General features: G+C 46.5%; 1 protein-coding gene across 1 annotated transcript in view; it reads right to left on the bottom strand.

Moving 5' to 3' along the window:
* sli (slit guidance ligand) overlaps positions 1 to 15302 on the bottom strand; it is a 434906-nt gene that overhangs the window by 144280 nt on the left and 275324 nt on the right. The window contains exons 8-12 of the mRNA XM_050192987.2: positions 14105 to 14271; positions 4642 to 4795; positions 2667 to 2738; positions 2496 to 2567; positions 1351 to 1422 (exon numbers count right to left, since the gene is read on the bottom strand). Of these exons, the coding sequence (XP_050048944.1) occupies positions 1351 to 1422; positions 2496 to 2567; positions 2667 to 2738; positions 4642 to 4795; positions 14105 to 14271 (537 nt within the window). The remainder of the gene's footprint in view (positions 1 to 1350; positions 1423 to 2495; positions 2568 to 2666; positions 2739 to 4641; positions 4796 to 14104; positions 14272 to 15302) is intronic.

Genomic DNA, 15302 nt, shown 5'->3' with positions numbered 1-15302 from the left:
GCACCACATAAGAACGGCGCGCGCAACCGAGTATTGTGCGGACGTTTTTATATGCGTAAACCACATGGCGGCTCTTGATTGCTGCAGCCACAGGCGTGCCACTTCACTCGTGAAGAGCAAAGTGCCAGTGGCAACAGTATGGCGGCAACTAATACAGAAACTACTTTTGACATCTCGCTATTAACCGCGAGTACACGTGCCTCCACTCCAAGGCCTATAGGGCCACTGACGGTGCAGAAATTGGCCCTATTGCAGTAATGGTCGGACCAAGAGACCGTTCGAGAAAGAGACTGCCAGTGCCCAAGGCCGTCGATGCCACGGTGAAGGGCATTCGCTATTATAGCTCTAGTATAGGGAGCGCCAAGAAGAAGAAAAAGAAACACTTGCATTGAATGAAATACGCCGTCATCACTGACGTACCTTAAGTCGCCATGATGCCGTCGTCGTGGTCCTCTTCGTTCCGCATAGTGGGTAGCTCAAAATGGGAAATCCCCGTACTCTAGTAACCCGTAGAGCCTGTCAACTCAATTGCACGCAAGGCCCAACACGGGAAACACATGCACGACGGCCCGACGACGACGGCATGACGAAACTTGGTTAACACATCTCAGCAGTAACGTACGATGCTCAAGGTCATCTCTAAACGCATCGAAGAGTAGCCAGCTCATTGCTGTTCACAGTCATTGCGCTAACGAGATTAAATCGTCAGTCTGGTGGCAGAAAAGGGCGCACAACAAAATGCTCTTCTCGCGGTGTTGTTCAGGAGCTAATCTTAGGTTGCTAGACGAAATCAGGACCTATGCGGTCTATAAGGTTACTACATCCCTCAACGGTGACTGAGGAATGTCCAGTATAAGAGGTACATCCTGCACGTGGCTTTTTTGCACCGAACCCTCACCGTTTCGGTGTCGTGTTCTCCGATGGACAACTTTCGACTGCATGGCGTAACATCGAGGGCCGCGTCACAGCACTCAACTACTGCGCAATAACTGGAAGTGATACTTTAACACTGCGTACTTTTCCGCCACTTTGTCAGAACATAATCCGGGCCGTGATCGACCTGCCATGGCAATACTAGCATTTTTTTTTTTCAGTTTCCCCACTTTTAACGTCATACACAGACGTAGATATATGTTTATCTCGTCATCTGCACAATATACTGTCTCCAGCAAGAGCCGACGCTGCGCCATGACACTGCTCCAGGAAAAAAAAAAAAAAAAAACGGATCTGTCGTAGTCCCTCTCCAAGAAATACAGAAAGGTCCTCGGTTTCTTGTCACGAGTTACAGCCTGTACATTTCAAGACAACAAACTCCGAGACACTAATATGATAAATCGACTTATAACTTACAGCAGTTGGAGGGAGGTAAGGCCATGAAATATACCAGGAGGGAGATCTGATATCCGGTTCCCGTAGAGGACTCTACGAAATGAAGACGGTGACTAGTTAGTAGCTTAAAAAAGTAGCAGTTTGTCCCCAAATGCGAAACATCGATTGCGATAGCAAATTAGTGGACAGCTCTAGGAAGTAAGGATAGTAGTCTTATCGGCCGTATAAACTTGTAACCCCCCCACAACCCCCGATAGTCATACTATACTCGCGGACAACTTTCTGTAGCTATGAAAGGGAAGCTACGGGCGCGCGGCTGCTGCACATGTGTTATTGCGCCAAGTAGTCCGGCAGCGTTTGGCGGTGCTTTTGGTTGCTCGGAACAGACGCTGAATCAACGCAGTTTTCACATGCGACGGTTTCGCGTTTCCCCAGACGCGGAAGGGAAAAGGAAGCCGCAAAATAAGTAAACCTTTACACGGAGTGGTGTTCTGTATTGTTTAACTGTTGCTAATGAGGTGTTTATGTTTTCTCTTCCCCAGCCTAAACTAACGTGGATTAAGAAGCGGGATCCTTTTCAGAAGCGCTGTCACTTGTGCGTGATTTGCTTCATAGCCACGTAGCTTCATAGCTTCCTTCCCTTCACGCACACACAAGACAACAAGAACACATTTCACTCGATGACCGCGGAAACTCGCTGTCAAAACGCTGCAATGAGGAAATGCGGCAGCAGCAGCGAGCGAACTGACCTTCGTGCAGCCGCTCGCATCAACGCGAACTACACCGCGAAAACACAGCGGGCGCTGTGCCCGTCGCAGATGGCTTTCAAGATACAGCGGCCTGGCCGGGCGCGCGTGGCCGCCCGTAGTAGAACCCCCCCCCCCCCCCTCTCCTGCCCCCCGAAGCCTTGCGCGTGATGAAAGGCGGCGTGCTTAATTCCTCCCGCTTTCCGCCTTTCCGTGCGCGAGATTGAGCCGCAATCGATGGCTCACCCTCGCACTCTTTCACTCGCACATGCAGCATATGGCGCACGGCGATGATTTTATCACCCGTAGACTTCATACGGAACCTCACGGCGACGCCGACGGCAAAATGCCCCTTGAGTGTCCATATAGTTGCTATCGCAATAATAGGGGTAAAATATATATGTCGTGAAATTGACTTACAATGATGTCAATGACTTGAGCCCACTAAAGGCATCAGGGGCTACTTTCGATATAACATTGCTGCTGAGATCGCTGCAGAAGAAAAAAGAAAACAAAGCCAAAATCACTTTTGAACACGTCCGCTTTCTGGTGACCGTTTGGAGCATGAGAGAAAAGGGCGGGTCAACTTGCATTCGACGTATCCATTTTAGGTGCGCAAAAGCTTGCGAGGGGACCTCCGTGATTTGGTTCTGTTCTAGCCGCCTGCAAAGAAAAAGACGACAGGTCTATGGTCAGATGTTAGGCCCACGTAGACGGCGCACAAAAGTAGACGTGCAATATGAACGCCCGCGATCAACAGTTTCGACGGGTTCCAGGGCGCCCGCACCATGCATTAGTGCTGGCTACAAGACCCTTAAACAAGACCCTTAAAATACTAGCGATCGAGCAAGTTTCTTCATATAAAATCAATCTTTATTTCACCTCAAAAGGAGAAAGCGTTTCAACGACAAAACGTATCGCCGAATTTAATGTTCCTGAAGACTAAAATTCCTTTCGTGTCGGTGGTTCCTGCGCACTGAAGAAGTTCGGTAATATTCATCATGGTTTTTATCGATTGACTGGCTGGGTTTAACGAGCCAAACCCATGCCAAGCTATGAAAGGCGCAGTAGTGGATGGCGGGCCTGGGGTTATCCAAGGTGCGCCAGAAGCAGGGTATACGAGCGTTCTTGCATTCCGACCAGACCGAAAAGCAGTCGGCACGGTCGGAAATCGAACGAGCAACCTTGTGCTCAGCGGCACAACGCCTTAGCTACTGAGCAAGACTACAGCGGGTTCTTGCACAGGGTGTTTAGGCGAACACTTTCAAAAATTCTTAAAGGTTGCCTGTGGCAGATATGACAATTCTAGTTCATGAGCTGTCTACTCGGAGCGGCGGACACTAATTTCACAAAAAGTTCAAATGCATATTTGAATAATTAACAAAAAATAACCAATTAACTTCTTAACCAATTACCTTATGGCCCATATTGCAATATACAAATTCTAGTCGTGGAGTTCGCAAGGCGGATCCACTTGGAACGAATTCTCAGGATGACGCCAGTTTCGAGATATCAATTCCCGAACTTTGCGGAGAAATGCATCGGCGTTCCAGTTAATTTTGTGCTTCGATGAATAAAACGAAGTAAAGTATCTGGAACGCCAATGCATTTCTCCGCAAAGTTCGGCAATTAATATGCCGAAACTGGAGTCATCCTGAGAATTCGTTCCAAGTGGATCCGCCTTGAAAACACCATCGCTAGAATTTGTAAATTGCAATATGGGCCATAAGGTAATTGGTTAAGAAGTTCATTAGTTAAATTTTGTTAATTATTAGATTATGCCTTTCAACTTATTGTGGAATTAGTGCCCGCCGCTTCGAGTAGACCAGCTCATGAACTAGAATTACGCAAACTGCCACAGGCAAGCTTTAAAATATTTTGAAAGTGTTCACTGACGCACCAGGTATAATACGTACGGTGTCTCCGCAGAGTAGAAATAATGTGGAACACTCCTCTTTGTGAGCCACTGCTGAATAATATCGGGGCCGTGTTTATGTAGTTCTCCCCCATTTCTCTTCCTCGTGACCTTCCCCATTGGCGCGCACATGCCGCTGGGATCGGTCACTCGGCGAAAAAGAAATAAACATAACGAGAGGCTAAGGAACAAACACTTTCGCCAGGATCTTTCAGAGCAGCTTATAGCGCTCGGAGGCGCATTCACCTCATTTAAGGGAGGACATTCAACTGAGTGCCGCTCACGTGGTTGCTAGTTCATTTGACGGGTGTTCCCACCACGTGCGCTTAGAACAGAAAAAATGATGACGTCTTTCCAGCCACCGATCGTTCTGGCGAGCGACTGAACGCAGGCTTCTGGCTCCGACCTCGAGCTGGCTGCACATCGTTGCCGCGCAAGCAGGAACGTAGTTGGAACCAGCCGAATAGACAGTAACTACGGCAACTCAGCGGCTCGAAAGCACGGGCCCGTGATTAGCAGAAAGCTCAGCACACAGTGCATGCGCATAATTCGGCGAGACCAGCACTCGTTACAGTGGTACATCATGTGGAGGGCCACACAGTTGAGCATGACTATCAACAGCCACGACAGAGCGCGCCGGTATGTACTCACAACTCAGTGGTCGTTTCAGGTATGTGCTGCGGCAGCGCCGTGAGCCCCTTGTCGCGGCAGTCCACCACGCCGTCCATGCAGGTGCAAGGAAAGGGGCACGCGCTAGCGCGCTGGCAGCCTCCGGTGACCGGGCGCGGCCACGGAAGTCCCGAGCCTGCGCGCCGCCCCGGGAGGTCAGGCTCATGCCACGGAGTGCGAACGCTTTGGTGCACACGACCGCAACAAGGCAGCAGCACGCGCCAGTGCGCAGGTGGACACAGTGACACAAACACCTCAGGAATGAATCATCATAAGCAGCTTATTTATGAATACTGGCAAGCGCAGTTTCCAGGCGGGACAAGACACCGACGCACAGGACAAGCGCTTGTCCTGTGCCTCGGTGTCTTTCTCTTATCCCGCCTTCAAACTGGGCTTACCAGTATTCCTTTATTGCATTGAACCAACTAGCCCAGCAACAAATATTGGCAGCCTATTTATGACCACTGCAGGACAATCTCAAATTACCCTCGTCCTGCGCCAGCTATCTTTGTCTAGTAATTTCCTAATTTCATTCCACCCCCCAATTTTCTGCCATTCTCGACTGTGCTTTTCTTTCCTTAGCACCCATTCTAAAACTCTAACAGACCACCGGTTATCTGCACTACGCATTACGTGCCCTGCACAGCTCCAATTATTCCTCTTAATGGCAACCAGAATATCGGCTACCCCCGTCAGCTCTCTCATCCACACTTCCTGCCCCTCAAGGTTAGGCGCAACGCCTAACATGTTTCCTTCCATCGCTCGTTGCGCGCGGTTAACTTCTTCTCAAGCCTCCTTCTTATCATCGAAGTTTCTATCCCACATGTTAGAACTAGTAGAAAGCAATGATTGTATACTTTTCAAGGACAGCGGTAAGCTGCCGGTCATGTCTTGGTACTGCCTGCCGTATGCGATCCCACCCATTTTATTCTTCTGTAATTACCTTCTCATGATCAGTGCCCCCAGTTAGTAACGGACCCAGAAAAACGTACTCGTGCATAGATTGTGGAGGCCGACTGCCAATCATGAATTCTCGCTCTCTTGACAGGCTATACAACAATGCCATATTAATCTTCAACCCTACTCTTACACTTTGTTAGCTAAGGTTTTCAATCATTTGTTGCAAGTCATCTCCAGCATTGTTAAACAAGTCAACGTCATCTCCAAACCGCAGGTTGGTGAGATATTTGCCGCTGATCCTGATCAGTTCTATTCCTTACCAGTCCAATAGCTTCAATATTTCTAAGCATGCAGTGATCGAATAGCATCAGAGAGATTGTCTCCTTGCCTGACCCCTTTCTTGATCGGTATTTTTCTGCTTTTCTTGTGAAGAATTAAGGTAGCTCTCGAGACTATACAGATATTTGCTAAGACATTCACGCATGCTTCGTGTATTCCTTGACTACACAATGCCTCCATGACTGCTGGTATCTCTATTGAATGAAATGTCTTTTCGTAATCTATGATAACCATTGAGAGAGGCTGCTTTCAATCCTCAGATTTATCAGTTATCTTACTGACGAGATAGACGTGATCCATTGTATAATACTCCTTCTTGAAACCAGCCTGTTCTCTGGATTGATTGCTTTCAACTGTTGCCCCGATTCTATTGGAAATTACCTAGGTGAATACTTTGTAGAATACTGACAGCAAGCTAATGGGCCTATAATTCTTCAATCATTTAACGTTTCCCTTTTATAGACCCGTATGATGTTCAATATGACTTCAGTATGACTCCCTGGAATACTTTAAGTATCAAGGTATTGCGTATAAGGGGTTGAAAGCTTTTCGAGCATCACATGCTCTCTATCTTTGATCAAGTCGACTGTTATTTCATCTCCTTCCACTTTTCCTCTTAGACATGTATTGCAAAGCGTTTCCAACATGATGGCTAGTTAAATTGCCGCGCGACTGGCCACTCGAGACACTTTGTGTGTATTTGTCGGCTTTTTTCACGCTCGGAAAAATACTATTATGTAACACGTATTGATCAACAGAAAGCTGTATCGGTAGTTCTTGATGTCGCTCTACGATTTCCTAATTGACACTTTTCATCTAATTATAATATTGAGAAGTTAATTAATTAGGACTAATTATGTAGTTAGGTAGAATGAAAAAAAGATATCTGAGTATCTCCAAGCGCTTTGAAACAACATTGCCTTGGTTCTGTCCAGCTACGTGGCAATCGCATACTTTTAAACTCTGGCTAAAGTTAGCTGGGACACCCTGTACAAAAACACAGCTGCAATCTCAGAATGCCTGTCAAACGGTTCGTACTCACGTCTTCATTTCGTCCCGGTCGGACATGACGCCCACCATTGTTTAGTTTTAAAAGAAAAAAAAAAAGAATTCGGTCTCCTCAACTTCTATAAATGTCAGCATTCGCAGTCATAGAATTTCCAGTTGCGGGGATTTGGGAATTCGACACGCCATTGCGCGGGCTCATTTCACCTGTTCTGCAATCGTTACACCACACGGTCTCCTCGCTCCGAACCAGTTGTCAGCGGTGGCGATCCACTCGCGATGGTTCGCGGTGAGGGCGTGGGCGCTGATGTCACGAGGCGGCCGCTGGCGGCTACTCTCGTGGCGGTAGCATGCTCTCTTCTCCCTTGGGACTGCGCCGGCTACGTACATGCTTCCTCTCGTCCGCCGGCACGTTTGTGACTCGGACTTGAGCTCACGCACGGTGCCTTTGCCCGTGCGGGGAGCGCGTACCTCGTGTTGATCCTGTTCCGACGTTAAGCCGAAGAATGGGTGCCTAGTGCTCGCGCGAGGTCGTACCACGCCGAGCCGCACTCATCGGAGGCCCAAGCCGAAGGAGATTGCCCGAGCTCTCGCGAGTTGGCCCATTGGTTATCGCGAGAGCAAGTACCATAGCCGTCGGGACTTTTCCTAGCGGCGTGTCCCAGCTTGAGCCTGTGCTCTCGCATCGACGTGCTACAGGCGCAACTGACTGTACTTTTCGCCCTTGGTGCGGGATCGCTTTGGTTCCCCGCCGCCCCGGGACCGGGCGTTTGTGCAGTGTCGGGTGCCGCTGGATACAATAAACGGTATCAGTTAACTTAGGCCAATATTGTGTTCTTGCGTGCGTCGCTCGGTAGCCCCTTGTGGCCTGAGCTCACGCAAGCGGCGCTAGAAGCTGACGGCTGACGCGGCCCTGTGGCTCGCTAAGCTCGAACCCGCGGTGGTCCGTACGCCTGCGAGACCCGAAGACCACATACAGTTAACTTCTTTGGTTTGGGCACTCATCTGTCGGCAGATGAGACCTCGCGATAACCGAATAAGCTCGTGACACTTTAAAGTTCCATACTTAAGCAGTACTGACTAAGTGCCAAAGATCTAATTGTAAACTATGAAAAACATTATTCCAGACAGGTCTATCAAAAGCATTGCTGATGGCCGAAACACCAAACAAACAGGATATAAATATTTCGCGGTCTGTCTCGTACATTCGATGTTTTCGTTGAACTAAACGTGACACCTAGTTTAGATTTGGTGGAAAAAAGGCGCAAATTATGGACAGTGTGCAGGCAAAATTTTCACTGTGCTGCTTCATCTAGGTCTTTGTTGTAAATTGCATATGCAAGGGCTCAGGAACGTTATAAGTGTGTTTTACGAACCGTGTTTCCCCGTTGCCCTGAGTAAACGAGAACTAGCGCCAAATTGTAATTCAGTAAAAATGACGGGCACATAGTGGTTAATGCGCATACAAACTTTAACGTATGTGCAGTGGCGGAGTGACGGATATTTTTCGGGAAGGGGGGCGGGGAGCAGGCACGCGACAAGAGGAGAGGACATTGTGCCAGGCACCCCAGCTGCACAGAAATTTCGGGGGAGCGTCATGAGGACCCAGTGTGCCCACCCTCGCTACACCCCTGCGTGTGTGGGCTTTAATTCGCACTGTCAGCAGCTGTGGCATTTTGTGAAAATGAGGGGCATGGTAGCGGTGATGTCTGAGACGTTTAAAGTTTGTGGGTTAGCTACGGCCTTTGCCGTAAATTAGATCCGACGCTGCTCGATAACTTTATACAGGAATTATACGCATGATCTCTTAGTGGCCCCGGAAAACGACATTTGCAGGAAATGGAGGCCATGGTATGGGTCATATCCGGAGAATGTTTTAAAGTATGTGATTTAATTACGGGGATTTTGAAGAAGAAGGTTCCATTGCCCGAGTCTGTACCGGGACCTCCTGAAATATTAAATTGAAGCTATTAAAGCACATGCTCAAGAAACCCGGCCTCGATGGAAATTTGGCAAATTTGCAAAGATCGCACAAGATTGCTCCTTTTTTTTTTCTTCTCTACTTCAACCACAAAGTTTCTTCCTGAGAAACTCGTATGCGGTTTCTTTTGTAGCTACGCGCTAGCCCTGTCGTGGGGATGACAATTACTCTTTTCTTAAAATTAGTGTTTCATTCACTATGCCGTTATTGCTGCAGCTACTCGAACAACCATAATACTTCCCAGACACCTCGAGGCGTGCGAATCAGCACATATTAGAAAGTGGTGAATGCGACGTAGGCACTTCATGTTCTGGTACAGATTAAGTTTATGCTTGCAGGTGCGGGAAACCTTTTACGCGCTTCGTATTGCGCTAGAAAGGAGTACGAAAAGGAGTGCTCAGTAATTATCCGCAGCGCCTCTATTATAGCCACCAACTTTAAACGTTGGCCTGCTATCGGACTACTAAACATGCTCCACGTGTGCACACATTTTAAACGCGATGCGGCATTTAGTTCTCTCGAAACAGCGGGAAACATAACTTTTCGCAAAGCCCACAATTAACTGACACTTTTTAATGTTTCATACATTACCACACATAACATGCCCTTAACTTATTCCCTCCAAATATACACTCTGTGACACATTCAGTTCTTTCAGGGCACTGGGAAAACATTCTACGTACTTCATAAAACAAGCTTCTAACGCTCAGTATGCTTGTACAAGTAATCTGAAAAATCTGCAATTAACCTGCACAATTTGAAATATGATCGTACATCACCCAAATTATGTCCCCTATCTCCCTGCAAAATGAATCACAGTGGCACACGGACACCGAGCAAATATTGTACGCGTTTCGTGTCACGTCTCCAAAGGGGGAGATATTGCGTATTTAGAAGAAATTTCCGACGCTTCTAATTAGTCTGAACACTTGAAACTTTCAGTGCACGTAAGCAATATCATGGCATCCATCCTTTCTAAATATAAAGTTGTCACACTTCGTTCTCCCAGAACAACGGGAAAGCTTTCTACGCGTGTCATATAGCGCATCTAAACACGCAGAAAACGCTGCTTTATTTATTTATTTATTTATTTATTTATTTAAAATACCTTACAGGCCCATTAAAGGGCACTGAGTAAGGAGAAATACAAGGTAAGCGTTTCTGCAGGAGTAATCAATATAAATATGAATACAGGCAGTCGCAGGATAAGAAAAACAACGTTCAAATATGTTTGTCCAGGGTAAACTTTAGACAGCATAATCACAATAATATATTCATATACACTGAAATTTATATAATACAAGTACAAATAACAAGGATGGAAAGCAGGTCAAAAACATCCTTTACAGTGTTACTACAAGCAGCTTTGCAATTTTTCCCGAAAGGCATCCAAATTTGTTAAGCCCGCAATGTTATCAGGAAGACCATTCCATACTGTTATGACACGTGGTAGTGCTGATGCGTGGGATGACAGTGCAGATGCGCGTGAAACTATGGCTATTGTTAAGGCGACGTGACATGCGCGCTGGTGCCTCGAGAGACAACACATGAGATCGATTACCATAAACGTATATATGGAAAAGCCAAGCTATCGTGCGACGAATTCCAAGCGGCTGGAGCGAAATATCTGCTTTAATCTGCGTTACGCTGCAAGTTCTGTCGTAGGTACTTCTGATGAAGCGAGCTGCTCTATTTTGAATTGATTCTAGCATACAAACTAAATAATTTTGATGTGGAGACCATACCGATGAAGCAAATTCTAATTGTGGGCGAACAGAAGTTTGATATGCCAATTTACGAACTGCAGCAGGGGATTTACGCAATTTCTGTCGGAGATAACCCAGAGTTTTTGAGGCTTTCGCGCGAGGAGAGATTTGTTGTAAGTTCAACGCCAAGGTATTTATAGGACGATGTCAGGGGCCAATGGTGTTATTTATGACGTAAGAAAAGCGAGAGTTGGAATGTTTTCGCGAGAAGGACATAACTTTACATTTGTCTGAGTTTAGGGTCATTTGCCATGTACTGCACCAGAAACTGACAAGGTTAAGGTCATTCTGCAATAATAAATTGTCATCGGATGTTGTTATCGTACGGTATAGAATGCAATCGTCTACGAAAAGCCTTATCTGCGATGATACGTTTTGTGGAAGGTCATTAATGAAAATTAAGAAAAGTAGAGGACCAAGGACACTGACCTGCAGTGCGCCAGAATGTACGCAAGAAATGTGTTTCACCCACACATTTGAATCCTTGCCCACACCTCGCTCGCCCCTAACATTCTCCAAAATACCTCCAAATTTAAACTCGGTGCTTTGTTTAGTTTTTCCAGGATATTGGGAAAACACCCACGTGACGTTTTCGAGCGCTTTTGACCGCACTAACAGCTATGCTGTAAAAATCATCACAGCTCGGAAATCGAAATCGGGGCCAACGCTCTTCGGAGCAATCGCTCGACCATCTATATATACATCACCCGATGCCAACTATAGCCGCTGACGAAGCTCTGAGATCTGCTAGCCTCCTGAGGCTAGCAGATCTCAGCGATCGGGTGATGCGAATTCTCATCAGATGACTTGTTGAGAGATAGAGAGAGAGAGAGAAAACGCCTCAGAATACTATTTCGTTACCTATAAGGAAGCCTAAATTTACCACTGGTGCTCCTCTCTCAAGCTAACTGCGGGAATTGTTTCGCTCTCCATCAACTGAACCCGTTTTGTTAAGATCGTTTTTGCATTTGAAGCAAAAACGTTGCGATCTACCAATACTTATGAGCAATTTTCGACTTGGGCCATCATGCCTCTTTACATAAAGAGGAAATAATAATAACAAATTATGTGAGACACCAAGTTTTACCTTTCTAATTCAGCAATAAAAAAAACGGTGTCGAAATTCCGGAAGCTGCAGCTGATGGCATACTACTAAAACGTGGACGAACATGCATGATACATTATTTTATTGTTCATTTGATAGATACTGCGAGGTCCATGCCGGGAGAGCAAAACAATTTAATAGGAACAATGCACAAAATATGTGAACACCATAAAACATTATACACCCACCTGAAATATATCCGTAATTTGTGAGTGCGACTTACGTAAAACTGTAGCACCAACAATGTAATAGTTTCACGTAAGTGGTACACGAAGATAACAAAGCTGTCATCATTAGATCATATCATAGATACGCTTAACATTTTCTTGGGTGATTTGGTTGATAAACAAAAAAGACGACAAAGACTGCACTCTGCTTTGTCTTTTTGTGCTGTGATGTTTACTCTTTCACACACACGGTTTACAGATCCAGCGGTGATATCTTTTTGTGTAAAGTGACGGAGCCGCAAACATCTCTCTCTGTGAAATTCGCCCGTATACAAAAAACAGTTGTAAAGGATTAGGCTTCACATCAAAATTCTCCTTCGAACAGTCGGCTACAGCGACACAAACGTAAATACTAAGTCGAGTTAGAATGACAAACTAGGCTTCTGTAATAACGAATTCATGATTCGTAGCGAGAACAGAGCTTTCGCAAACGAGAAAAATGACGAAAGTGTGAAATCGGAGAAGCGTCACCTGTTATGGACTATGATACTTCTCCTGCGGCGACAGCAGTATTCACAGAGAGAGTCATATATGGAGGTCACGTGTAGATTACGTCAACTCTTCCGTTTTGGCGTGGGCGGTTCAAAGTAAGAAACAGCAGCGGAACCTTCGCCTGCAATCTTCTATGCAACAAATATGGGCATAAAATACGATGATAGCCATCTAGATGAATAACCAACCGATCTAGCTAGACTTAATATTTTCCTTTGGTGTTTCTTTCAATTTATCTCGTAAAGTGCCACTAATTCCATTCGGTTTATTCGTTGCGTGTATTTGAATAGGGAAATCAGAGTTGGCATCGAGTCACATACACGGCTTCCTTCTAACTTAACTGCCGCGAACAGCAGTCGTCGGGCCCCAGAATCCAGCACCGTGATGTCCGCAAAGAGTGTGTACGCTGCACAGGCGTCCCGTGCCCTTAATGTAGTCGTACGTTCAATACAGCAAAAACGGCGAGGGATTCTTCAGCTTAAATTGCCAAGTTTCAAATCTACATTACATCCGATGCAATTTCTCGCCACTGCCAGCAGGATTCCTCACTGTATCCCACATCATTTGCTCCGCACAAGTATGGGCGCCAAGAATTTCACAGCCATATTACTTCGCCCATTTTGGACATTTTAATATGAGGGCTGACGATTTAACTATGCAAGTATGTCTTCCTTAATGCGAACGTGGCGCAGAGTGGTTGACACTAGGCTTAAAACCTATGATCGCTAGTTTCATCTGCATTAGATGACATCATCTCACATCGCGCCTTATGTCCACTCTTCCTATAATCATCCACGATCGGAGCACGCACCGTTGAAACCGCCTTTAAGAACGCCTACTCGCATTAGTCACGGCCATCCCATAGCCCGCATTTTCTGCCGCACTTCCGCAATGAGCCCACACAGTAACCCTACCGTGACATATACAGACCGCCATAAATTCCGGGAAATACTAAGACATTTCGCGTAACCAAACATTACATACATCCGAAAATGTACTGTGCATACGTGTTGAATCCCGCGTAAATTCTTGTACGTCCTACTTTTAATTTTTGTTAATACTGTAGTTCAAATAAGGTTTGCGTAGATTAATCTGGAGCTATAGGATTGTATAATTAATGTCACAATGTAACAACGCTTTCTGACTAGTAACACATTGACAAACAGCATTCTCCCGTTCCTTATTGTTCGGTTTGTTACTGCCTTGGGGTTGCGCATAGAACCAAAGCCGCTCAGGCAAGGGTCGCAACGGTGCCAGTAAACGATTTATTCTTCGCCGCATGGTGGATTGTGCAGTGCATTTTAACCTGCTGAAAAAAGCACACATTTGTCTGTTTCCTTCGTGTGGTTGTAAGGAACAAAAAAGGAGCGGGCTAGTTTGTAAGGATTCCTAATGTGTATGGCAGCTTTGTTGTTGTTTCTTGCGCTGTCGTACTCATTATGGCATTAAACAAAGCCTCAGCTGAGGGCCAACGTTTCAGCAAGTCTTTTTTGTGGCTTTGCAGATGTCTCCTCGCGTCTAAGATGACGGCCATCAAAAGCTTTGTCTATTCTTTTAGTTCCTGCCCCAGCCTCCTTTCTTTATTGGCGCAAACATGTTTATTGCTCGCTGCTCCATGCGCGGTCCTTACCGGTGTCGCAGGTCATGTCGTCCTCGTGCAGTTCGGCGACCGCCTTGCCCTTGAGCGAGGGCGGCATGCTGCAGCGAGTGAAGAGGCCCAGCCGCGGGTGACGCCGCAGCCACGAGGCCAGCCAGGACAGCCGGCAGTCGCATGACAGCGGGTTTTCCGACAGTCGCCTGCGCCAGCGCCACTCTCGCTGTGAGAGTGCCTTCACAGGCGATCTCTGCTACCACCAGGCGAGCTCCATTCAAGGCAGCTCGTGCGTCACATGATATGTGTAGAGGGCTATAGCATAACCTGTGCCGGGCCTTGTGGACAGAAAAACGAACATAGGTAAACCCACCATTTTCGCTTCCTTCGGCGTATTGAGCCTCACTCGTCGACAACTGGGCGCGAGTCGGACGCAACGAGCGCCATATTTCAAGAAAGATGAAAAGAAGGAAATACAGCGACGTTATAGTCAGTGCAATTACGGGCTGCGAAAAAGCGGTAAAGAGTATGAGAGGCGCAAGCCGCGCTAAATGGACAATCCATTTCGAAGTACCGAGATATCAACCAAGTACTTCAATCCCTGAGTACTTCCCTGATAATGTACGGACACAACAACCACGAACTTACATTAAAAGAAAAGCAAAGACGTCATTATCACAGAATTGGAATAAATGTACGTAAACAGCACTTTCAAATACACAGAGAACTTGGCGGCCAAGATAATCGCGCATCTACCGACTCACGCCAACGTAGGCTGCGCCTAAAACAACTGCGAAGCTTGGTTACGCTGAGGGACTCTAAAGATGGAACAAGGGCATAGACATCAGTGACAGTGGACCAGCACCCCGAAACGTCAGAACCAGGAATAAGTGCTGTCGGTAACATAAACCCCGCGACTGCGCATTTACATAAACAAGTACGACTGCGAACGTCCCCAAGATGGAGACGACTATCTTGAGTAGCTGTACACGGCACAGATCAAAGCCCATGTGGCCAAAGCGAAAGGAGAAGCGACCAAGAACACGACCACGACATAGCTAAAGTTGGAGTATGTTCGTGATGCAGTACCGCAAAAAAAAAAAAAGACAGCGGACGGAAAATTGCTAGTGTTCGTCCCTTCTTTTCCATGTGTTTTCTTCTTTTTTTTTTGCGTTGCTACATCGCGATAAATCTGGCTGCCAAACACGCAGCATCTCCGTAGATGGGCACACGCATT

Source organism: Dermacentor andersoni, chromosome 1, assembly GCF_023375885.2.
Source record: "Dermacentor andersoni chromosome 1, qqDerAnde1_hic_scaffold, whole genome shotgun sequence".
NCBI lineage: Eukaryota > Metazoa > Arthropoda > Arachnida > Ixodida > Ixodidae > Dermacentor > Dermacentor andersoni.
This window is presented reverse-complemented; position numbering and strand designations above follow the sequence as displayed.